Source organism: Rattus norvegicus, chromosome 10, assembly GCF_021556685.1.
Source record: "Rattus norvegicus strain SHRSP/BbbUtx chromosome 10, alternate assembly SHRSP_T2T, whole genome shotgun sequence".
Taxonomy (NCBI): domain Eukaryota; kingdom Metazoa; phylum Chordata; class Mammalia; order Rodentia; family Muridae; genus Rattus; species Rattus norvegicus.
This window is the reverse complement of record NC_141543.1, coordinates 73590517-73616314: the sequence shown is the minus strand read 5'-3', so window position 1 is coordinate 73616314 and position 25798 is coordinate 73590517. Positions and strand designations below refer to the sequence as shown.

The following is a 25798-nucleotide window of genomic DNA, read 5'->3' as shown; positions in this document are numbered from 1 at the left end:
AAATAGTAATCAGTTGGCAGTTAAAGAATTCAGACTTTATGTCATAAGCAGCAAGACAATTAACCGTGTGGCACATACCAAAGTCAGACAATGTCATCTCGAGACTCACACCTAAAAGAAAATCCTGGGACTGGAGAGTTGGCTCTGTGGTTAAAGAGCACAGCCTACTCTTCCAGAGCATCCAGGTTCAAATTCCCAGCAACCATATGACAGCTCACAACTGACATCTAACATCACTGCACAGACATACATACAGGCAAAACAGCAATGCACATGAAATAAATCATTTCTTTTTTTTTTGGTTCTTTTTTTCGGAGCTGGGACCGAACCCAGGGCCTTGCGCTTCCTAGGCAAGCGCTCTACCACTGAGCTAAATCCCCAACCCCAATAAATCATTTCTTAAAAATTCCTTTGGCATCCTATTCTTATCCCTTCTACATTTTTTTCTTCTAGTCACTAAAATGTTAGCTCTCCCTGAGAAATTCTGTTATTCCCCATCCCCTTAGTCTATAATTAACCAGTCACTTTACTTTTGAAGTAGTGTCCACATAATTTCCCAGTTCCTTGTCCTAGACTCCTTCCATACTATATACAACTAGAGAAACACCTAATTGTCAAAAAAATCCTTCAGTTTAAAAACAAAACAAGGACTGGAGAGATGGCTCAGAAGTTAAGAGCACTGACCGCTTTTCCAGAGGCCTTGAGTTCAAATCCCAGCAACCACATGGTGGCTCACAACCATCTGTAGAGCCGATGCCCTTTCTGGTGTGTCTGAAGGGAGCAACAGTTTACTCGCATACATAAAAAATAAAATCAAGACTTTAAAAAAAAAAATTCCTCCATTTATTTCCACATTACCTGTAAAAACAATCCTTTAGAAGTAAAGGACTTTTGCGCCTTCATTTTAGAAAATGTCTCACTACATAGTCCAGGATGCATCTCCCCCAGCTTTCCAAAAGCGGAGATGTCAGGCATGAGGCACCACATCCAGCTTTCAAGACTTTCAGGTCTTTTTTTTTATTGGTGGTTTCCCTAATAAAGCCTGAACTGGAATGGGTTAATGTATGAGAAGCACTTAGGATCCTGCCTGGCCTATGAACAGTATGCTTAGCCACTACTATCAGTAGCAGCAAATCAGACGATGCTGTACATAAAACGCTGCTGCTTATCTTCCTTTTTGAACATCTCATCCTCCAAAGCAAGTAGGACCATCAACTATCGGTATCCAACATAAGGCAATGGGCATTGCTTTCCTGGCTACTTAAATATCTCCCTGCCACTGGAAGAACCTGTAAACGCATGCCTAATTTACCACAAAAATAAAATCTCAGACTCCATGGGGCAGGGATGAAATGGGGGAATATTTCCTTCATTCAGAAACCGGCTTGGTGGTGGTGGAGTACTGGCCTAGCATTCCCATAACCCTGTCTGCTTAGCACCACCCGGGGCAGGGGCTACAGCAACTACAGAACATGCTCAAGGAAAATAAAGTCTGAAAAAAAAATATATATATAGGTTTTACACTTAGGGCCGCTGCCTCTCCAGCTTAAGCATATATTAGAATAACCTGGGAATATTCAGGAATATTGTCATCCGAATCCCATGTAGATTTATGGCGTCTAAGTTCAGGGCTCAGGCACTAAAGCGTCATAGGTGCTTTGGCATTCCACGAACAATCAAAAGTGTCACTGGTGATACTGATGTACAACTTAACAGTTATTGACCTTGTCGAAACAAACACTGTGCTTGGGACTGGATGTTTGGATGCTTTTGAAAAAAGAACATTCATTCACTGTTTTATGAAGAATATGTGTTTATGAGTAGCCTTCTAAGAACAACCTTCCCAAAGCTCCAACCCTTGGAGTTTAAGGCTTGAAAATATATATACATCGAGGTCATATAAACGTGTCTTTTTTTATCTGACTTCTGTAAGGTTCAAAACAGTGACTTGTATAAATATATACTTAGCTATGTGCAATATTTACAACCGAAAAAAACACATTGAGCCTGTAACAATGAGAAAACTTGGCAATCTGTGGTTAGAGTTTCAAAAATGTCAGAAACAGTTTTACCTCAAACATTTTATAATAAATAGCACCGCACGCAGTACCATCCCCAAAGTATTACTGCTCACTGGCTTACTTTATCCCAACAAGGGTATCCGAGGACAGAGGAACCAAGAACTTGGACACAGCACTTCTTAGGGGGCAGCGGAGACCTATGGAATGCTTGGGTCTTCAAAACCTTACAGCAAAGCCCCCTTTACCCTCCAGTCCTGAGACAGCAAATCCTGTAATTCTCCCTCGTCATCACTGTCCACATTCTCCTCTTCCTTTTTCTGAAGCTCCTTTATGGTCAAAACCTCTTTAAGTTTGTTTTTTATTTCATCCTGGCGATTCCGAAGCTTTTCCACTCGACGGTAACATTCTATCTGCTCATCAATCTCTCCAATCTGCCGGTCCAGCCGTCCCTCCTCATCCTCTTCAGCGACGATCGCTTCAGAGATAGTGTTGACTTGCCTCATAGCCTTCTGAAACTCGTCCCACTCTTTGTCCATCTGATCCTTTGGGGCATCAACCTTCCGGACCTTTGCATCTACCTCAGGGTCGTCGAAGAATCCTTCTGGTAATGCTTCGGCGGTGTTCTCTCTCCTTTCCACCACTTTTTCGTGTATTTCTGCTTTCTCAATTGACCCTGAGTGAGGAACTAAGGGGGCCTTGGGAGGATTTGTATTAAAGGGATCATTTGGCAGCACATTGCTTGTTGTCTCCCTCGGAGAGGCAAGTGAGTGTTCTCTGCCCTGTGCATCGGGAAGATGCTTGCTGCTGTCCCTTCTTTCTTCCCCACCTCCCAGTTCTTCTTCCTCCTCTTCCTCTTCCTCCTCTTCATAATCAGGGAGTAAACCGAGTCCAGTTTTACTGGAGGCCACCCGAGTGGCCTCTTTTCCCGATTTCTCAAAGTTGGCGGATGAGGCTGAGGTGGAGGGCTGTACCTGATCCACGGAGGCCTTGGCTTTCTTGGCGTCTTGGCTCTCCACATCCGTCGTTTTCCTCTTGGTGGGCTGAGGTGCAGTGCCGGCCGATGGGCCCTGGGTTGCTCCCTTGGCGCCCTTCAGCTCCGCTACTCTCTCCCGGTGCTGCTTTCCCAGAACATGGGTCTGCCACAGGAGCTCGCTCTTGACCGGGGTGTTACATAGCGCGCAGCTCAACTGCCCCAGACGGTTGTACTTGGCGAACGGGGATTCTATCCTCTTCCGGTTGGTGCTAAGGCGCTGCTTCTCCTTCATCAAACGCCTCAGTTCTTCCTGATTCACCACTCGCTTCCCCGCCGGTGTCCGAGCAGAGGTGGAGGACGCCATGTTCGCGCCCAGCACTCAGGAGATTCTAGCTTCCGAGGTGTGATAGCGTCACTTCCTGTTATGGCGCCGACTGGTTGAAGCTCCGGAGTGTGGGCGTGGCGCCAGGGTTCCGAGTTGCGAGTTAGGGGCTGGACGGTTGAACCATGGCTGCAATCAAAATCGCCAACCCTGGGGCTGAAGTGACGCGGAGCCAAGCGGCCTTGGCTGTGAACATATGCGCCGCCCGAGGATTGCAGGATGTGCTGCGTCCCAGCTTGGGTCCTAAGGGCGCGCTAAAAATGTGAGATGCCGCTAGGGTGTGCGGGGTGTCGCGGCTCCCTCTAATGCTGATCAGTAAAAGCCTATGAGCAATGCTGCGACACCTAGACACCCGGTTTCCTATCTCTCATTCCTGTTCTTAGAGTTTTCTAGCCGAGGAAGAGAACGCCTCCCCGGAAAAAAAGACTCCATCAATAGAAGCTGTGGCGCCATCCCCTTTTCACTAAGATTCACAAAACAGTCTATTCATACTGTGGGTCTCAGGAAACGTTGTGTTGAAAACGCTTCTGATGCTCCCTCTATCTCTCTCGTGTTGGGGATGAACTTAAACCTTGTGCGCGCGCTCAACAGACGTTGGGGCTGCAGCTTCGCAGACAGTATTGTTTTGATGTGGCAGACATGCGGGTACTAGCTTTGGAGCTAGGCAGGCAGAGGTTCAAATTCAAGTTCCATTATCTTCCAACTGTAGGTACTTAGTCAAGTTCTTGCGACTCTCTTTACAGTTCTTCATATTTAGTCATCCATTTGGACATACATATGTTTAGTTAGCAACATGCTTTTACGAAGGAAGAAAAGAAGAGCAGGAGATATCAAAATGTATCTTGGGAAAGACACACCCTGAGAGGAATGAGCAAAGTAGCACTAAATAGTAAACGAATCCACTTAACACTAGATGCTGGGAAAACAGATGAGATAGTTTCTGTTCTTTCCTTAAAAAAAGACTGATTTATATTTATCTGTGTACATCTGTCTGAGTTTATGTGCATCACGTGTGTGCAGATGCCCCCCGAGGTCAGAGGGTGACAGATCCCTAAGAGTTATAGGCAGTTGTAAGCCATCTGATACGGGTGTTGGAGACCAAGCTCAGATCCTCTGCAAAACAATAAGTGCTTTTTAACTGCTGAGCCGTCGCTCTAACCCTTGAGATGGTATCAATTCTTAAAGTGACATGGCCATGACAGGTATGCCAATTATATATAGATGCAAATCATTTTACAGAGGACTGTAAAGGGAAAAGGGTACATTTACTGAGTACTGAAGGAAAATCTTCTCAGATATCAGGGGATGCTTGATCAGAGTTGTAGAAGAATGAGTGTCAGAAATCAAGGCCTCCCAGTGGTGTAAGTCCATCAGAAATAAACATTATAATGCATTAAGGGAACTGAAAGACCTACTGTGGGAATACTGGTTGACGGAACAGGAGAATTTGGAAAAGACCAAGTATGTTACTGCTAAAGTCCCTGGGTTTTTATCTTGAAAGTGGTAGAGAATGTAACATCTTTGAAGGATTGGTGGTCTGGACACTGAGTCCCATTGCCTTTTAGAAATACATAGCATGGAGAGTTGATTAAAATTTGGAGACAAAACGCTGTCTAAGCAGCGTAGGAAGGATAACAATAAAATTGGAGAGAAGAGGTCCAAAGGCATTTTAACTGTGGAATTGACAGAGCTCAGTGATTAAATAAATGCAAGGGATGAGACAGCTAAATTCAGTGACTGAATCATGACACTCACCTAGATTAAAAACCTACCAAAGTTTGTAGATTTATACTCTGTTTCATACTATTAAAAAAATACGTATTTTTATTATGTATACAATATTTTACTTGCATGTACGTCTGCATGTCAGGAGAGGGCGCCAGATCTCATTACAGATGGTTATAAGTCACCATGTGGTTGCCGGGAATTGAACTCAGGTCCTATGGAAGAGCAGCCAGTGCTCTTAATCCTCTGAGGCATCTCTCCAGCCCTGTCTTATACTTTTCATTAGCCAATGTGTATAACTCAGCAGCTGCCCTTTAAACCCATAAAGGCTCCGTTTGCAATGAGATTACTATAAGGTCATCAGGGAGAACTAATTCCATGAGATGCAATTGGCAGTCACTTCCACACATCACCCCATGGCTCAGTGTCGAGTTTCCAAGCCTAGTCATCTATGTTTGGGACCATGGATGGCAAGAACCGGGAGTGTTCTTTGATTCTTGGCTTGTGTAGTTTAATAAGTACCGTTGTTCTTTTTATAGGCTTGTTTCTGGGGCAGGTGACATCAAACTCACCAAAGATGGCAATGTGTTGCTTCACGAGATGGTGAGCTAATGTTCTTCTTCCTTTTATTTTCTCCGATGGGCTCTGCCTATGTAGCCCTGGCTGGCCACAAACTCACAATACCTTCTTGCCTGCCTCAGCCTCCTGAGTGTTAGATTCAAGTATTAGATACAATGCCCAGATGCTGCTGGCTTTGATAAACTGTATGTTAATTAAAAACATGGCACATGGGTCAGGAATGCAGCTCATGGTAGGAGTACTTCCCTCACATGTGCAAGCCTCTAGGTTCAACATGGTGGTGGTAGGGTGCACTCTGCATGTTTGTTAGTTTATTGAAGGCTAGAGAGATGGCTCAGTGGTTAAGAGCACTGGCTATTCTTCCAGAGGACTTTGGTACAATGTCCAGAACCCATGTGGGAGTTCACAACTACCTGTACCTCCAGTTCCTTACATAAGCATACATGCAGGCAAAACACCAATGCACATAAATGAAAGAAAAATTATTTTAGCTGGGCTTGGTGGTACATGCCTTTAAACCCAGCACTCAGGAGGCAGAGACAGGCAGATCTCTGAGTTTGGGGCTATCCTGTTCTACAGATCAAGTTCCAAGACAGCTAGGACTACACAGAGAAACCTTGTCTTGAAAAAACATTTTTTTTTTTTTGCAATGCTAGAGACTGAGTGTTGGGCTCCCACATGTTAGGCAAGTGCTCTTCACCACTAAGCTATACTTTCAATCTTACAATGTATATTTTTAAGGATTTATTGGGCTGGAAAGATGGCTCGGAGGTTGAGAGCACTGACTGCTCTTCCAGAAGCCCTGAGTTCAATTCCCAGCAACCACATGGTGACTCACAACCATCTATAATGAGATCTGGTGCCCACTTCTGACATGCAGATATATATGCAGAACACTGTGTATATAATAAGTAAATAGGTTTAAAAAAGGGTTTATTGATTTTTAAATGTTATGTGTATGAGGGTTTATCTGAGTATGCCACATGTATGCTGGTACCTGCAGAGGCCAGAAAAGGGTGTCAGATTCCTTGGAGCTGGACTTAAGGCAATTGTGAGTCATCTCTGGGTACTGGGAACTAAACTCCACTTCCTGCAAGAGCAGAACATACTCTTAATGGCTAAGCTATCTCTCTGGCCCAACATTTTTTCTTGCTTTTTTTTTTTTTATTAAAGGCCTGCCCCAAGACCACCTGACCCCACAATTTGTATTTATTAATGTAATTTTTTAATGTTTATTTTATTTACATGAGTACACTGTAGCTGTCTTCATTCAGACACTAGAAGAGGACATCTGATCCCATTACAGATGGTTGTGAGCCACCATGTGGTTGCTGGGAATTGAACTCAGGACCTCTAGAAGAGCAGTCAGTGCTCTTAACCACTGAGCCATCTCTCCAGCTCCCACAATTTGTACTTTTAAGGCTGTCAGCTAAATACTGCAGTCTTGAGATATGACTGTTGGATTAAACCTCAACAGAATGAATTTCGGCTGTTTTCAAATGTTTATAGAGTCTGATAGCTTAGGGAGACTTACAAATTAATAACATCTTTTCAGAGCACTTCATTATAGTCTTTGTAATCATGCAAAAAAGAAAAAGTCCTTTGCAGTGTTCATAAATATCTTCCTCTTTGAGATTGAAGGGCTTAATCTCTTCTTGGAAATGTCATTGCATTTTGAAGCAAAGACTTTCATACAATGTTCAAACCTCATTAATTCTCAACTTTAAAACTTCGGATTTGACATTTACTAAATGTTGATAATGTAGAACTTGTAAATGTGCAGCATGAAGTTTGTTTGTTAATTTTACTATTGACCCTTGGGCTATCTTGGATTTAGTGGCCTTCTTCCTCACAGTTTCTTTTTAAATCTGCTGTTTACCTTTTCCAGCAAATTCAACACCCAACAGCTTCCATCATAGCAAAAGTGGCAGCAGCCCAAGACCATATCACAGGGGACGGCACTACCTCAAATGTCCTGATCATTGGAGAGTTGCTAAAGCAAGCTGATCTTTACATTTCTGAGGTATTAAATTTTCACACAAAGCAAGTTTTTTTTTTAAATTTAATTTTAGAGAATAAGAACTAATTTTAAGTGTGATAACCTTGGGCAGTTATAAATGAAAAGTGCTTTTTATTTTTTTTTTTTTGCCAAAGTAATGGCTTTTATTGCAATCATATGCTTTAATAAGTATAAAATATTTAAGGAGATATAGAAAGGTTAAAAAGAAACCTCCCATGTACTCATGAATCATGCTTACAAAAGAAAATGTAGCTAGTACTAATAAAAGTTGAAACAAAATGTTGGGGGGGGATGGCTGGAGGGTTTTCACTTTGTGTCTTTTTCTAATCCCTGTTTCCTAAAGCACTTAGCAGAATTCTTTCTTCATCAGCCGGTGAAATCATCAGTCATATTTTTCTGTCTGTACCCCTGTTTAGTTGCATTCTTTTCTCGACATTATCTATGTCTTTTCTATAATTATTTGGGTTTTCTGTCTTCCTCAGAGACTATGCAAAGCATAACCTGGTCAAAATGGAGATTTTTGGGTCTTTGTGTTCTGAGAATTATCTATTGAGTGTGTGTAATTTACCTCATTTAGATTTGGGCTTAAACAGTGGAAACAAGTAAAGCTCTCTTACCTATCCAAAAATCAGTCATCAGTCATCATCTTACATAAGAGAATAGGTGTATAGTCTGTGACTGGTAAATTTAAAAGTTCAACCAGCCATCAAGTACACAAGTCCTTTTGATCTCTTAGCTCTTTTGCCCACAACAAGTCTTCATCCTAAAATGGATCTTGAAGGTTAAGAAGCCGGTGTTGCTTGTTTTCCATGGTAAGATTCAGCAGGTGTGGGTAAGAGAAAGAAATTTCTTCAGCTATAGCATATGAATCCTTCCTTAGGGCAACCTTAGACTTATGCCCATGTTAAACTGAATACTATTGTCAGGGGAATTGATTAGGCTTGTTTAGAGCCCACTGCTTGAGCTAGGGTTATTGGTCCTCTGAAGCACAGGGGAAAGATGGACGCCTCCCAAGAATTAGGGTTGGGGGAGGAAGGAAGGAGACGGCAATGGTGAGATGTGTGTGTGTGTGTGTGTGTGTGTGTGTGTGTGTGTGGTGTGTGTGGTGTGTGTGTGTGGTGTGTGTGTGTGTATGTGGTGTGTGTGTGGTGTGTGTGGTGTGTGTGTGTGTGTGTGTGTGTGTGGTGTGTGTGTGTGGTGTGTGTGTGGTGTGTGTGTGGTGTGTGTGTGGTGTGTGTGTGGTGTGTGTGTGGTGTGTGTGTGTGGTGTGTGTGTGGTGTGTGTGTGGTGTGTGTGTGTGTATGTGGTGTGTATGTGGTGTGTGTGTGGTGTGTGTGTGGTGTGTGTGTGGTGTGTGTGTGTGTGTATGTGGTGTGTGTGTGGTGTGTGTGTGGTGTGTGTGTGTGTATGTGGTGTGTGTGTGGTGTGTGTGGTGTGTGTGTGTGTGTGTGTGTGTGGTGTGTGTGGTGTGTGTGTGTGGTGTGTGTAGTGTGTGTGTGGTGTGTGTGTGTGTGTGTGTGGTGTGTGTGTGGTGTGTGTGTGTGTATGTGGTGTGTATGTGGTGTGTGTGTGGTGTGTGTGTGGTGTGTGTGTGGTGTGTGTGTGTGTGTATGTGGTGTGTGTGTGGTGTGTGTGTGGTGTGTGTGTGTGTATGTGGTGTGTGTGTGGTGTGTGTGGTGTGTGTGTGTGTGTGTGTGTGTGGTGTGTGTGGTGTGTGTGTGTGGTGTGTGTAGTGTGTGTGTGGTGTGTGTGTGTGTGTATGTGGTGTGTGTGTGGTGTGTGTGTGGTGTGTGTGTGTGTATGTGGTGTGTGTGTGGTGTGTGTGGTGTGTGTGTGTGGTGTGTGTGGTGTGTGTGTGTGTGTGGTGTGTGTGTAGTGTGTGTGTGGTGTGTGTGTGTGTGTATGTGGTGTGTGTGTGGTGTGTGTGTGGTGTGTTTGTGTGTGTGTGGTGTGTGTCTGTGTGTGTGTGTGTGGTGTGTGTGTGGTGTGTGTGTGTGTGTGGTGTGTGTGGTGTGTGTGTGTGGTGTGTGTGGTGTGTGTGTGTGTGGTGTGTGTGGTGTGTGTGTGTGGTGTGTGTGTGTGTGGTGTGTGTGTGTGTGTGTGTGTGTGTGTGTGTGTGTGTGATGTATCTGAACAATGATAAAGTGAAGCACACGGTATGATAGAAATGCCAGGAAAGCGTGGAGATGCTAAATTAGCCTGCAGTATTCAGGAACTTGAATACAAAATCTTCAGGTTGGAATGTGAGGTGCATGGTGTTCCAGGCTGAAGCCCCACATAGCACTGGTATAGAACTGCAAGCATTTGGTGTGACTGGAGTGTAAGGACATGTGCGTGATAGTGAAGAGGTTGTGGAAGAAATTGGAAGACATTCTCGAAGGGTGAGGAACACTAGCAGGTCAGGAAGCATTACCGTGGTGAACAGGCCAAACAGCAGCATATTAATGACTGATGGGAACTGGTTGGCATTTTAAATATTTGGGGACAGTTTTAATTAGTCCACAATCAGAGGCTTTCCTAGTAGTCTGAATGAGTGATTATGAGGACTGAGATAGAGGACATTTTTGCAAATGGTAATAGCACAGGTTGGATGAGAGTGCTGGGTCTTAATGGATATAAGTTTTGGCTCCATTTCTAAAGCAGCTTGCTGATGTAAGACAAATTACATTACCTGTGTAGGGCGGTAATAGTGCCCACTTTATCCTGTTGTTGAGAGGATCAAATTAAATAATTCACATAGAGCCCTTAGAACTATGCCCAGATGCTCACTCCTTAAGTACTCTAGGAGTGATGTAAAGAAGTGATGTGAATGAACCTGGTTCATGTCAACGTCCACTATGTCGCATGTTCCTTTACAAAGTGAACAATACTGTGGGGGAGACAGCTTAGTGGGTAAAGTGTTTGCTGTTCAAAGATGAAGACCCGAGTTCGAATCCTCAGACCCTTGCCAAGCTAGGCATGGCTGCAGATGTCTGTAACCCCAGTGCTCCTACAGGAAAATGAGGCAGAGGTAGGAGAATGCCCTTGGAACATGCAGCAAGAGATCCTGCCTCAATCAACCTGGAAGATAAGGACCAATACCTAAGGTTCCAAAGTTGTCCTCAGACCTTCACACTCATGCTCTGGCATGTACAGTCACCAACATCCTCACAGCACATATAAAAGATAGAGAACACGGATAAAGGCACCAAAAGAGAGAGTAAATAATGCTACTACTTCCTTTGCTGACTGTTGCAAAGACCTAGGATTTCGCTCATCCCTGTACCACATCTTCTGTCTCAACAGTACTTGAGTGAGGCACGGTGGTCCATGGCTGTAATCCTGGGACTCAGGAGGCTGAGGCAGAGAGAGTGCATGTTTGGGGGCAGCTTGGGCTCATAATGAGACAATGTTTCAAAATTTTATTTTGGTCAGAATTTTAGATCCACAGGAAAGTTGCAAGAGTATTACAAAGAATCACCAGGGTTACAAGTGCACTGTCGCACCTCTGCTGTGTTATCTGTGAGACAAATAATTAATAGAAGGTGTCTAACGTTTTCTGAATGGGTGAGAGGAAGTGGCAAATGTGTCCTAATTATTTCAGTGACACACACACTCTCTCTCTCTCTCTCTCTCTCTCTCTCTCTCTCTCTCTCTCTCTCTCTCTCTCTCTCTCCCCTCCCTCCCTCCCTTTCTCCCTCCCTCCCTCCCTCCCTCCCTGTTTTTAGACATGGTATATAGGTGGGGCTGACTTCCTTTTTTTTTAAATTTAATTTTATTTTTTACTTATTCACTTTACATCCCACTCAGTGACTCCCTCCCACAATCCTTCCTCCACTCCCCTTCTCCTCTGAGTGGGTAGGAACCCCCTGGATACCCCTCCACCCTGGCACTCCTAGTCTCCGCAAGGCTTGGCACTTCTCCCACTGAGACCAGACAAAGCAGTCCAGCTAGAAGACCATATCCCATGTACAGACAACAGCTTTTGGGACAGCCTCCGATCCAGTTGTTGGACCCACACGATGACCAACCTGTACATCTGCTACATATGTGCAGGGTTTTTTTTTTCTTCTGCTGACAGCAAGAGGGTTACACTTGGCCACAAGAGAGGACAGAACTAGTCCAGAATGCCAAAGGTTCAGGGCAGAGGGCCAGCCGGACTATTTTGGTTGTGAGGAAGGCAGTCGTTTTCGTCACCTCGGCGAGGTGACGTTCCAGGTCTCCTGAGACTTATTACCGACAGCAGCATACAGTCCAACTACTTGTTCCGGCGTCCCGGCCTTCAGCATCCCTTACTTCTGCTCCCGCAGGCTTCGTGGGTGCACAAGATGGTTTTCTTGGACCTCTGCCTCATCTTTCTTCTCTTGCGCTTCAGCCTGCGCATTCTCTTCTTCCGCCACTTCGCTCTCATGGCGCAGGAGTCTCAAGGAAGATGGCGCTAAGACCGAGAGCAGGTTTTTTTTTTTTTTTTTGTTTGTTTGTTTGTTTGTTTTGGTTTTTTTTGTTTTTTTTTTTGGGGGGGGGGGTTTCGGAGCTGGGGATCGAACCCAGGGCCTTGCGCTTCCTAGGCAAGCGCTCTACCACTGAGCTAAATCCCCAACCCGGTTTTTGTTTTTTTTTTTCCCAAAGATTTATTTATTCACTTATTACATATACAGCGTTCTCCCTGCATATATGCTTACATGCCAGGAGAGGACACCAGATCTCATTAGTGATGGTTATGAGCCACCATGTGGTTGCTGGGAATTGAACTCAGGACCTCAGGAAGAGCAGTCAGTGCTTTTAACCTCTGAGCAATCCCTCCAGCCCAGGGACTGGCTTCTAAATCACTACGTTTTTGCCCCAGCCTCCCAAGTGCAGTTGTTACAGTCATGTATTCTCAACTCTTAGTGTATAATTTTTAGAATCACCAAATTCTCATATAGAGTCACCTATGTATAAAATTAATCTCACAAGTGTACTATAATCCAGTGTGCAGATTCCTTTCAGATTCCCCACTGGTCCTGAGTGTCTTTTACAGGGAAAGGAAACTCTAGGACAATGTGCTGTGTTGAGATGGGGTGTCCTTTTAATCTCCTTGAAGCTGAGACTGTTCCTGAAGTATTCTTTATAGTCCATGGCATCGCTACTTATTGTGTGCGGGTGCATGTGTGGAGGTCAGAGGTCAACCCTGCAAGAGTCAGTTCTTTCCTTCCCTGCTTGGAGCAAACTCAGGTTGTCCATTTTGTGGCAAGCAACTTTACCTTCTGAGCTGTCTCTCTGGCCTACTTAAAAGCTATTTTAGATTTATTTTTATTTGTGTATGTGTATGTTTTGTCTTCGTATATGTATGCTGGCCAGATGTGTGCCTGGTGTCTTTGGAATTCAGCAGAGGATATTAGGTCCCCTGGGACTAGAGTTATGGATGATCGTGAGCCACCATGTGGTTGCTGGGATTTGAACTCAGGACCTCTGAAAGAGCAGTCAGTGATCTTAACGGCTGAGCCATCTCTCCAGCCCCCCCCCCCCCCTTTTTGAGACTGTTCTTTCACATAACTTTGGATGTCCCAGAACTCTCTATGTTGACTAGTAGGCTGACCTTAAATGCATAGTTGTCTGCCTGCCTTTGCCTCTTGTGTCCTGGGACTAAAGGTTTGTGCCATCACACTTGACTGACACTGCTACTTTTTTTCTTTTAAAGATTTATTTATTTATTATATATAAGTACACTGTAGCTGTCTTCAGATACACCAGGAGAGGGCATCGGATCTCTTTACAGATGGTTGTGAGCCATCATGTGGTTGCTGGGAATTGAACTCAGGACATCTGGAGGACCGTTGAGCCATCTCTCCAGCCCCGACACTGCTACTTTTAAGTTGCACAGTTATTTTGTAGAAAGCTTGGTATTGTCTATTTTCTCACAATTAGACTCAGTTTATTACTTTTTGACAAGGCTGCAGCAGGAGTTCTGAATGTATTCTGTTGGGGGCATGGGATGACTGTCCCATACATTACTGTGATGTACTTTTGTCAAAGTCTGTGCTGCCCCGTCCCTTCACATCGAGAGGAATACTGTGTGCCTAGATGTAGTTGTAGCTTTTGAAAAAAGACTTTGTTATGCCTTGCATTGCATCACACATCTTCTATCTCAGCTCTGGGAGAGCGGACTGAGGAATTTGAAGATGGACTGAATTAGGCATGTAGCGAGACCCTATCTGAATGAATGAATGAATGAATGAATGAATGAACAAATGAATGAATTTATAGGGTTTTTTTGTCCTTGCAACTTTTCCGTAGGCTTATTGCTATTGAGCTCCAGCTCAGCCATGGAGCAATGGCTCAGTGGCTTAAGAGCATTTGTTGCTCTTGCAGAGGAGCCTGGTTTGGTTCCCAGCACCCTCATGGTGACTCAAATCCATCTGTGAGTCCAACTTCAGGGACTCCGACCCCCTGTTCTGACCTCTGTGAGTACCAGGGTGCACATGGTACATATACGTGCACACAGGCAAAATATTCATATACATTTTAAAAGATTATTTCAGATATGAAGCCTGAGAAGGAGATACTATGAATGACAATTTATGTTAGTGCCACCACTCTGGTACACATTATTTTTAACATGCTACTCGGAAAGCATATCAAACTTTTGCTCTGCATGGTTTGCTGTATAATTTGTATATTTATGTTGCTGCACCAGGGACTGCACCCTAGAATCATAGCTGAAGGATTTGATGTTGCAAAGACGAAAGCACTTGAAGTTTTGGATAAAATTAAAGTACAAAAGGAGATGAAAAGAGAAATGCTCTTAGATGTGGCTAGAACATCCCTAAGGACAAAAGTTCATACTGAACTGGCCGACATACTAACAGAGGTATGTGATAAACTGTCGTCTACCCAGACTAGTCAGGCACATGGCGATACTTTTTTTTTTATTTTGTCATTATAGAAAAAATATTATAACCAAATATTGCATATAACGTTTCACAAATGTAAGAGAAGAAGGCAGGCTGGAGAGATAGCTCAGTGGTAAAGAGCACTGGCTGCTGTTTCAAATGACCTGGGTCTAATTCCCAGGACCCACATGGTGGCTCACAATCATCTCTAACTGCAGTTCCAGGTGATCCAATGTCACCTTCTTTCCTCTGTGGATCCCAGGCATGCACATAGCACACAGGCATACATGAAGAGGAAACACTCATATCATAAAATAAATAAATTAAATTTAAAAACTACCACCACCACCAACAACTTAAAACAAGGCAAGCATTTAAAATTCAATTGATTGAAGCAGTCTTTTTAACCTTCCCAAAGGTGTCACATTAGTGATTACCTGCCTCGGAATTTGGAAGGAACTTCACTTCCTGTGGCTTATCTCTTGTGAAACCTCTTGGACAGTGTATTCAGCTAAACCTGGAGGTCCATATTTGATGGTATCAGGTGAGACATGAGCAGGCCGTTTCGGCAGTGTGTCTTGTCATTAGGGCTGCTGCTTTAATGAGGCAAGATTGACCTGATACACACACACACACACACACACACACACGCTTCCCATCTGGAAAATGTATGTTTATTTGATTTACTTCTGAAGGTAAACTATATGTAGAATAAAGACACAATTGCCTGGGTAGCTCCAGAAGTCTCGTTTCGGGTGGTTATTGTTTGGTGTATTGTTGTTCCTCAGCTCTGCCGTTTCTGAAACTCGAATTCATAATAACCAAAGTCACAAGGCATTGCCATTTGAAGTAGAATGCTGCATTATTAATTTACTTTAAGAAACACAAGTATGCCACATGTGGTACTTGGTGACCAAGCCTTTGACTTTGAAGCTTGAACCCCTTTCTTTCCCTGTTTGGTCTGGTGATAGGTCACTCGGACCAGGAGTTTCTTTTAGTCCAGGTAATTTGCCTCTCATATGCTTCTCTTTCAGGCTGTGGTGGATTCTGTCTTGGCTATTAGAAGACCAGGTATCCCTATTGATCTCTTCATGGTGGAAATCGTGGAGATGAGGCACAAGTCAGAAACAGACACGCAGTAAATAGCATGAAATTTACAACTAAAAATCGCCCCCCACTGTGTGTGCACGTGACTGTGTTTGTGGTGCGTGCCTGCGTGCATGCGTGTATACCACAGCATGCTTGTGCTTGTGGAAGTTGAATGATCTCCCTCAGCACTTTGTGAATTCCAGGGATCAAATTCAGGCTGTCGGGGGTGTTACCTGCTGAGCCACCGCCACAGCCACACTTTGGCAGTAAGTTCTGAAATATTTGGCTTTTGGTGATGTCATTAGCTTTACTCAGTGGCAATGCATTCATTCCAACACATGAGTTAGCTACAGTGAGCCTGTCACTTCTAGGTGCTGCAGTGAGGAGTAAGTGGAACACGCTCTCCTCAAAAAGCTTACATTTCAAATCAAACTAAAGATTGAAACACAATCACCGGTGGGGTCTTATAGCCCTCAGAGAAAGCCATTCTAATACGCTGAACTAGGAAGATAAGAGGCCTCTAAAGAAACAGGACCTGGCTGTGTCAGAAGGGGAGGGAGGGGAGGAAAGGGAAGGGGAGAGGAAGGGGGGAGGAGGGGGGAGGGGAGGGGGGAAGAAAGGGAAGGGAAGAGGAGAGGACATGGCCTTGGAGTGTTCCATTGTACCTGCAGCATAGCTGAGGAGAAAAAGCAAAGGACAAGGCTTGGGGGCTGACAGGGGCCATGATGACATAGGATTTAGTTCTTTAGAACATTCAACTCCAAGTCTATGTAAATACAGGGCAGAGATCTCTCACGCACCTCTGATTTTTTTTCTTTCTCAGTTTTTAATCTAATTTCAGCCTTACAGTTCCCCTCTCTGTCTCCTCTTCAGCCTCCTCCCTACAGATAGTTTTTTTCATGTTTGAGATGAGACCTCACTGGGTAGCCTAGACTCAGATGTGAGATTTTTCCTGCCTCCCAACTGCTAGGACTAACCTACAGTATTCTGAAGCAAATCTTGAAATACTATCTCACGTTTGTGGTAGTTTGAATAGGAGTAGCTGCCAGAGGCACATGTGTTTGAATGGTTGACCCGTAGGGAGTGACAGTCTTAGGAGGTGTGGCTTTGTTGGAGTACGTGTGGCCTTGCTGGAGGAAGTGTCACTGTGGGGGCGGGCTTTGAGGTCTAAGAAGCTCAGGTCTGGCCAGTGTGTGTCTCCTGCTACCTGGATCAAGATGTAGAACTCTCAGCTCCTTCTCCAGCACCATTTGTGCCTGCACACTGCCATGCTTTTGCCAGGATAATAATGGATTAAACCTCTGAAACTGTAAGCCAGCCACAATTAAGTGTTTTCCTTTATAAAAGTTGTCGTGATCATGGTGTCTCTTCACAGCGATAGAAACCCAAATTAAGACAACTTAAAAAAAAAAAAAGGGCTGGAGAGATGGCTCAGTGGTTAAGAGCACTGACTGCTCTTCCAGAGGTCCTGAGTTCAAATCCCAGCAACCACATGGTAGCTCACAACCGTCTGTAATGGGATCTGATATCTTCTGGTGTGTCTGACAGCTACAGTGTACTCATAAATAAAATAAATAAATCTTAAAAAGAAACTTTATCTAGAAATAGGTGTAAATGTTGTCAATATTAACTAATATACCTTTAAAAATAATACTAATTCATTAATATATTATGTGTTTAATTTATACTTCGATTCGACTAGAGTTTTCAGTGGATTACTTTGATTAGGATGCAAACACTTTCTACATACTCCATTTATCCATCTCATCTCAATCTTCAAATTTTGGAATAAACAGGTCCTAAAGATCCTGTTTGCAGGATTTTCCCCACCCCCACTGTCTCCTGCCACCTCCCCTCTCATTTTACACAGGCCTTTTGTTTGTTTGTTTGTGTTTTGTTTCCTAATGCCCTTCTCTTTAATGTTTGCTTTTTGCTTCTGTCTTATTAAAATAGCACTCAGGTATTTTGTTTTTAGTGCCCTGTAAAACAGTATTTGAGGCTTTCAGTTCTCCTCAGAGTATTCCTTAACCACATCCTTTAACTTCTATTCATTTTTTGGCTTTGAGACCGGCTTTCACTGCCTAGCTCAGGCCATCTTGGGACCTCTGAGCCTCCTATCTCAGCCTCCTGAGTGCTGTGATTACTTATAAGCATGTGCAGTTGTTGGTTTGTTTGTTTTTGTTTGTTTGAGACAGGGTCTCACTATGTACCCATGGCTATCCTGGAATTTGCTCTGTGCACCAGGCTGGCCTCGAACTCCCATATATCCTCCTGCCTCTGCCTCCCAAGGGCTAGGATCAAAGCCTGCACCACCACAAACTGACAAGCATGAGCATTATGACTTTTAAAGTATTTTCTGTTTTCTTTGCCTTCTACAGATTTCTTTGAATTCTGAGTGGTTTAGGTATAACAAGACTATCTTTTTTTTTTTTAAATTTATTCATTTATTATATATAAGTACACTGTAGCTGTCCTCAGACACACCAGAAGAGGGCATCGGATCTCTTTACAGATGGTTGTGAGCTACCATGTGGTTGCTGGGAATTGAACTCAGGACCTCTGGAAGAGCAGTCGGGTGCTCTTAACCGCTGAGCCATCTCTCCAGCTCCATAACAAGACTATCTTAAGGGCAAGATTAGTGTTAAAGTACAGACAGGTGCAAGGAAAAGCAGCTCTGTAGTGACGACCCACTCTCCAGGAATGGCCACATTCAGCTGTTTTCTTTTTCTGCATTCTTTATTTGCTTATTCATTTTTATTTTGTTTTACTTTTTGGAGGAAACATCTCTGTTACCCATCCTAGTCTGGAGTTGGTGACAGTCTTCTGCCTCAGCTTCCCATATTCTGGGATTACAGGCATGAGTCACGCCCAGCGGTGTAGCCTTTATGAAGGCACAGAAGAAACAGTGCCTTGTTTCTCATCCGGTTTGAGACCATTCAGCTGCCCTGTTTGTTCTGTTTGCTCCTCTGGCCAGCAGTTAAGGCAGCCTGCAGTCTCCTCCTCCCCTCCCCCTTCTGCATCTCTTTCTGGATATCTGCAGAAATTCTTGTTGTCAGGAAGAGTTGGCTTTAAAATGAAGGTTTTGTTTGTTTTGTTTGTTTGAGTGCTTTCCTATAGCTATGAGTCTGTTCCACTGGCAGACAGACAGGCTGAGGTTTGCTGGAAAATGCAATCCATTTAAAATATTTTCTAATTTCTATTTTAAACATGTGTCTTAATTTCAAGATATATAGGAGAATAGTTATTGATTTCTAGTTCAATTATATAATGGTAGGGGACATCATATTCTATAAGATTTCATTGTTTTGAAATCTGTTGAGATTTGCTTAGAGGCTTAAGTATAGAGTCAATTAATTAGTTTATTTTATGGTTTTTGTTTTTTTTTCCCGGAGGCCAGGGTTGTATGCTTATTGCCTCGTCTGGCCTTGAGCTCACAGTAATCCTTTTTCATCAATCTTGTGAGTCCTAGGATGTGAGCTTGGCTTGAGAGAATTTATTTGTAATGTTTTATGTACTCGACAAGGAGGTATGCTGTAGTTGTACAGTTTTCTATCAAGGGATCAATTTGGTTAATGCTGTTTTTCAGACCTTCAGTGTCCTGATTAATATTCTGACGGCTTATTCTGCCAATTACTGTGACAAGTTAACATTTTGAATATCATAGCAATATCCTCATGGATTTGTTTATATCCTCATTTAGGTTTTTTTTTTTTTTTTTTTTTTTTTTTGGTTCTTTTTTCCAGAGCTGGGGACCGAACCCAGGGCCTTGCGCTTCCTAGGTAAGCACTCTACCACTGAGCTAAATCCCCAGCCCCCCTCATTTAGTTTTGACAGCGTTAATAGATGTTAAATGTACATTAAACATACAAATATACATACATACACATATATATATCACACATATTTTGAGACAAGGTCTCTCTATGTAGCCTTGGGTGGCTTGGAACTCCCTATGTAGGCGAGACTGGCCTTGACCTCACAGAGATCCACCTACTTCCCGAATTCTAGGATTAAAGGGCTATGTCACCATGCCTGGGTATTTTATAGATTTCGAGCCTCTCGTGGCCTAGAGATGTGTCTGAGCACAGACCCTTTGAGTATTATCTTTAAGGTCCCAAGTTCTACCTTTGGCAAAGAAAAACAAATAACCCCCCCAAACTGTCTTACTAGATGCATACAGGATTGTTCTTGTGTTTATTCTTTGATATGGTCTTGCTAAGTAGCCTAGACTAGCCTTTAACTTAGGTCCTCCTGCCCTAGCCTCCTCAGTGCCAAGATTAGTTTATGTCACCATGCCCAGCTTTAAGTCTGACCAACTTTTATTATAGTATTTTTCTTCAAACTCTCAACTTTTTGTACCAATATAAAGTGACCATCTTTTCTCTAATAATGACTTTTTTTTTCCAGTATTGAGGACTGATCCAAATAAAAGCCTTGCATATGCTTTGCTACTGAGCTATTACTCCATACTTTTCCTCTTACTTTTTATTATGAGATAGGTGTCTTACTGATTTACCAGGGTTGGCCTTGAATCACAATGTAGTAGTAAGTCTTAGTTTCTGATCCTCCTGTCTCAGCCTCTCAGGTGTCTGGGATACAGACCTGTACCACCAGATCTGGTTAGAAATGTCTTTTTTTTTTTCATTTACATTATTTATTTGGAAATGTTTGTAACAGTACAGTGAAACTAAATTTCAGAGACAATGGCTGTCAGTTTAAGCACCATCCATTTATTATAAAAGGGATGCATGGAAATTATTTACATGAGGAAATAGTTTAGCGCATCAGTGGAATGGGCAGCTTCATGTGACACCATTTCAACAGTGATTTCAGTCGACATACTTTCCAAGAACGTCACCATCTCTAAATAAGAAGTAATCCTTGTCGTCTAGTACTACTTTGGTGCCTCCATATTCTGGGAGAAGAACTTTATCTCCAACTTTCACACTGACAGGCTGGATCTCTCGACCCTTTCCTTTCCTGCCTGATCCCACAGCCATGACCGTTGCTTGCAATACTTTTCCTTGAGACTTTTCTTTTCTTTTTTTTTTAAAGATTTGTTTATTTATTATACATAAGTACACTGTAGCTGTCCTCAGACACACCAGAAGAGGGCACCAGACCTCATTACAGATGGTTGTGAGCCACCATGTGGTTGCTGGGATTTGAACTCAGGACCTCTGGAAGAGCAGCCAATGCTCTTAACCACTGAGCCATCTCTCCAGCCCCGAGACTTTTCTGGAAGCGTAATGCCACCTTTGGTCACAGTGTCAGCCGCACTCCTTTCAACCAATACTCTGTCAAAGAGCGGAAGAAACTTCCTAAAAGCTTGTCCAGCCTTGACTTACGCCAAGGCAGCTCCGGACTCTGCTTGCTCTCGACGGCTGCTGCAAGGAGACTCCAGTGGGCCGGCTCAGGACACGTGAACAGATGGCCTAGAAATGTCTTAAAAGTATAATTTAGGGGCTGGAGAGATGGCTCAGTGGTTAAGAGCATTGGCTGTTCTTCCAGAGGTCCTGAGTTCAATTCTCAGCAACCCCATGGTGGCTCACAACTATCTTTAAGGGGATCTGATGCCCCCTCTGGCCTGAGGGTGTATAAAAGTATAATTTATCCCACGTTGATACAATTGCCATTCCCTCTTTTTAATTTGTGTGTGTGTGTGTGTGTGTGTGTGTGTGTGTGTGCGTGCACGCGTGCGCACACACACGTTTGAAACAGGGTTTCTCTGTGTAGCCCAGGCTGTCACTCTATAGACCAGGCTGGCCTTGAGCTCAGGGATCCCTGGCATCTGTTTAGGATTAAAAGTGTGTGCCCACATAGCCCAGCTATGAATATGTTTTCATTTATGATCTTTGAGAATCACGTCTTATGTGTATAAGTGTTTTGTCTGCATGCATGTACGTGCCACCTGTGCATAGCTGGGACCTGTAGTGGTCAGGAGGGCGTCAAATCCTCTGGAACTGGGGTTAACAGATGGTTGTGATTCCCCATGTGTTTCTGGGAACTGAACCAGGGACTTCTGCAAGAGCAGCAAGTGCTCTTAACCACTGAGCCACCTCTCCAGCTCCCACCAGCTTTCTCTCCGTTGGTATGTGCCTGTCGAATATGTTGTTGTTGGGCTTCCATTCTTCTTGTCCTTATATTTTAGAAGATTGCTTTTTGTAAGTGACATTTTTATTTTGTTTTACTTCTTGGAGGCAAGCAAAATTATTAATCAGATAGTCTTTAATTGAAATAGCTAATCTATTACATTTAACGTTGTTAAGAGTATATGTGATTTCAAGTCTCCTGTCTTTTTACTGTCTACCCATTTGCCACTGTCCTATGTTTCTTTTAACTGACTTTTCATTTTATTGGTGTTATCATTATATTTTTCTCCTCTACTAATTTGCAAATTTTACACTTCTACTATTTTTCAATTAGTAGAAATGATATAATTTATAGTAACTTGTAGGACTCTGGCTTTAATATCTCTGCTCTGGCTAATATCCCCATTTACTCCTCCTTGAAGCATGATCTCGTTATTGTTCTTTAAAATCCCACTTGATACTACTGCTACTTCATACCGAGTCTGCGAAGCTCTATCGTCATAATTTCAACTTGGTTTGATGTTTACGGCCTTTACCATCTCAGCCCCACTTGAGACGGCAGCTCTCTGCCACTTATCAGCTGGAGATGTTTTCCAGGCTCCCCAGTGGATGTCTAAGTAGTGCTCAACCTTCTTTCTCCCTGGCCCTTGCCAGCAGGCCTGGAGCTAACACATTCGGCTCAGCTTCTCTTTTACCTTCCTTTTCCTCTGTGGATGACTCTGCAAGTTCATGCACTTCCTTAGTTAATGTTTCTCTGTGTGACAGCGGGTCACTGAGACCGGAGGTGAAACCACGGAGCCTCCTTCAGACAGGGGGCACTGATGTACTTTCCTCTGCTCACCGCTCAGCACATAGATTTTTCTCTCTGTGTACTTTGCTCGAGGCATCTTGCCAAATGCTGGTTTGCTTTCCTTTTCACTTTTTGGTGCTTTTATTGTGATTAAAACTAGGCTTAGAGTCATAGAGGATTCCCGACTTCAGTTCACCAACTTTACAGTGGTGTGAAGGTGATAGACATTCAGGGGAACCTGTACTTTGAATTTTACGTTTTGATTCTCCCCCAGCAATATATATTGTATGATACTTTCTTGGGATACCGAGCAGTGGAGTGAACAGGAAGTAGCTCACAGCTAACCCTGCAATCACGGAGTTACAAACTCAGTACCCTGCTCTATCCAGCATTGCTCAATGATGATGGTGGGAAGGTTAGGGGATTAAATGCATTAGACATGGGCTGGAGAGATGGCTCAGTTGTTAAGAGCATTGACTGTTCTTCCAGAGGACCTGAGTTCAAATCCCAGCAACCACATGGTGGCTCACAACCATCTGTAATGAGAACTGATGCCCTCTTCTGGTATGTTTGAAAACAGTTACAGTATACTCATATAAATAAAATAAATAAATCTTTAAAAAAATGCATTAGACATGACAGTTTCAACTTATGATGGTATATTGGAATGTAACCATGTGATAGTTAATTTTGATGGTCAGTTTGGTGCCCTTATAATGGCCCGGGACACAAACTTCTGGGCATACCTATAAGAGTATATCTAGAGACTTAAATGAGGAGAGGATCTATTCTTCATGTGGATGACATGAGCTGCGATCCTGGAATGAGTTCAGAATAGAGGTGAGGATGAGAAATACATATCTGAGAATCGTTATTATCAGGCTGCAACCATGATTCTTAAAGATACCAGAAATGGGGCTGGAGGGATGGCTCAGGGGTTTCAAGTGCTGGCTGGGCTTCCAGAAAACCTGGGTTCAATTCCCAGCACCCACTCCAGTTCTAGGGTATCTATTGCCATCTTCTGGCCTCTGCTGTTATTTCATGTACCTGGTGCACAGAGATGCATGCAGGCAAAAACAAAAACAAAACAAAAAACAAACAAACAAACAAAAATCCATGCACTTTTAAAAAAGATACCAGAAAGATAGAAAGATGCCGGTAGAGTTGGAACTGTTGATCTACCAAATTCAAATCATCCTCAGCAGCCATGATCAAAGAATCTAAAAGGAAAGGGCCAGTTCACACACCTACCACGACGACGCTAGCAATCACTACAGGAAAAACACCTTGCAGTGAAGGTTCTAAGGCATGGGATCATTTCCAAATGAGAATCTGTGAGCAACGCATTGACTGACCCAGTCCATGAGCCACTCATTGATTTAGACAGTCCTGAGATCGTTAAGTGATTACTTCCATCAGCATTGAGCGGGGAGCAGAGGCTGAAGTTACTATCGTGGCTGCCTGAGTCGACTATTTTAATAAATTGACCTAATCAGTTAAGAAAAAAAAAAGAAGCCTGAATGTTGGAAACTTGTTTAGAAACTGAAAAGAAGCTAAAAATTCACCAAGGGAGACTGAGGATGGGTGATCGGGGAGGTCAAAGAGGCGTGTCTCAGCACCCAAGCAGGATGAGGAAAAATTTCAAGTATATTGAAAAGCGATCGGTATACTGTTGCAGTAGAGAGGCAGAGATGAAAGTCCGACTGAAGGCAAGCAGGAGAGAACGGAAAGGGACCGAGTGTATTGTGGTTGGTTTTGATGGCATCTTGCCACAAATTAGAATCACCTGAGCAGGAAGCCCCTCCTAAGAACTGTCCCGATGGCCTTGATGGACCTGGGAAGACTCACCTTGACTGTGGGCACCTTCTGGGAACAGCACAGATGAACAGGTGCATCAGGAGGAAGAGCATCCAGCCTTTGGCCTCCCTTTGGCCTCGAATCAATTGTTGTCCTGTTGTTTCAGCTTCTGATTTGTTGTCAATACCAGAAGCAGTTTGTACGTTTTCATTCTGGACTTGGGCCGGTGACTTTCCAGCACCCTTCTGAGCTAAGCCCACATCCGACTGAGCCGCTGCAGGTCGCTCCTCCCCTCAGTGAGAGATAGCCCCTTTGGGACTACTACCAAGGCACCCCATCTTAAGTAACTCCCCGATTCTCGGCTCTCAGGTGTTGTTCCTATTTTAAAGCTGACTTCATAAATTCTTTAACTAATGTATTCATCCCCTTGGTTCTGTTCCTCTAGAGAACCCTTACAATTCAAGGAGGAATTGCAAATGGAGACAGTTCAGAGTGTGGCTGTAAGGAAAAGAAGTGAAATAGGACCAGCGTTCTGTGCTGGAAGGGGACTCAGGAATGGAGTGAGGAGAGGGATTCTCTGTTTTAACAAACAAGGGACTGCTGAGGACTTGTCTTTTTTTTTTTTTTTTTTTTTGAGACATGGTTTCTCTGTGTAGCCCTGGCTGTCCTGGAACTCACTGAATTTCACTGAATTCCATCTGAGTCCATGCCTCCTGAATGCTGGGATTAAAGGTGTGTGTCACCACAGCCTGGTCTAGTTTCTATTTTCTTTTCTTTCTTTCTTTTTTTTTTTTTTAATTTATGTGAGCACACTGTAGCCATCTTCAGACACACCAGAAGAGGGCATCAGATCCCATTACAGATGGTTGTGAGCCACCATGTGGTTGCTGAGAATTGAACTCAGGACCTCTGGAAGAGCAGTCAGTGCCCTTAACCTCTGAGCCATCTCTCCAGCCCTAGTTTCTATTTTCTCAAAGCAGCATATTTATTCTCTGAGGATGAGGAGAGTAAACGTGACAGAAGCTTGAAAAGTAGAGAACATTGAATTTATACCTTTTTTTCCCTTCCTACGTAAGGTATCTTCATCTTCATTTGGGAGTTAGTATTCTAGTCAGATTAAAAATGTGAAAGCTCCTTTATATCTTATGTTGGACATTTTATAAAATGCTCTTCCTTCCTCCCTCCCTCCCTCCCTCCCTCCCTCCCTCCCTTCCTTCCTTCCTTCTTGACAGGATTTTACTCTGAAGCTCAGGCTGGCCTGGAACTCACTGTGTAGAAAAGGCTTACTTCAAATTTGTGGCAATCCTCTTGGTTATGCCTCCCAAGTACCGAGGTCTTAGGAGTGTGCTACTATGCCTGGATAAAAATATTTTTTTCTAGTACTTAGGAAATACTGAGTGTAGAGGGATTTCAATCCAGTAACAGGGCTACTCTGGCTGGAATACAGACACTCCCTTAGCACATAGCTTTAATCTCAAA

At 43.4% G+C, this 25798-nt stretch overlaps 2 protein-coding genes across 3 annotated transcripts in view; one reads left to right on the top strand and one right to left on the bottom strand.

Annotated features, from left to right (window-relative positions):
* Positions 1-1900: 1900 nt before the first annotated feature.
* Zfp830 (zinc finger protein 830) lies at positions 1901-3365 on the bottom strand. The gene has a single exon (NM_001037360.1). The coding sequence runs from the start codon at positions 3356-3358 to the stop codon at positions 2246-2248; it is 1113 nt and encodes a 370-aa protein (NP_001032437.1). The 5' UTR covers positions 3359-3365; the 3' UTR covers positions 1901-2245.
* Positions 3366-3420: 55 nt separating this feature from the next.
* Positions 3421-25798, top strand: part of Cct6b (chaperonin containing TCP1 subunit 6B) — a 48760-nt gene continuing 26382 nt past the window's right edge. The window contains exons 1-5 of one of the 2 annotated variants that reach the window (NM_001014228.1): positions 3421-3638; positions 5641-5704; positions 7569-7703; positions 14356-14529; positions 15586-15689. In NM_001014228.1, the coding sequence (NP_001014250.1) occupies positions 3502-3638; positions 5641-5704; positions 7569-7703; positions 14356-14529; positions 15586-15689 (614 nt within the window). In that variant the 5' untranslated portion in view covers positions 3421-3501. The remainder of the gene's footprint in view (positions 3639-5640; positions 5705-7568; positions 7704-14355; positions 14530-15585; positions 15690-25798) is intronic. The other variant, XM_087573442.1, reaches the window with a different exon arrangement.

Coding starts and splice junctions, on each gene's coding strand:
- Zfp830 (NM_001037360.1), bottom strand. CDS start 3,358: ATGGCGTCCTCCACCTCTGCTCGGACACCGGCGGGGAAGCGAGTGGTG.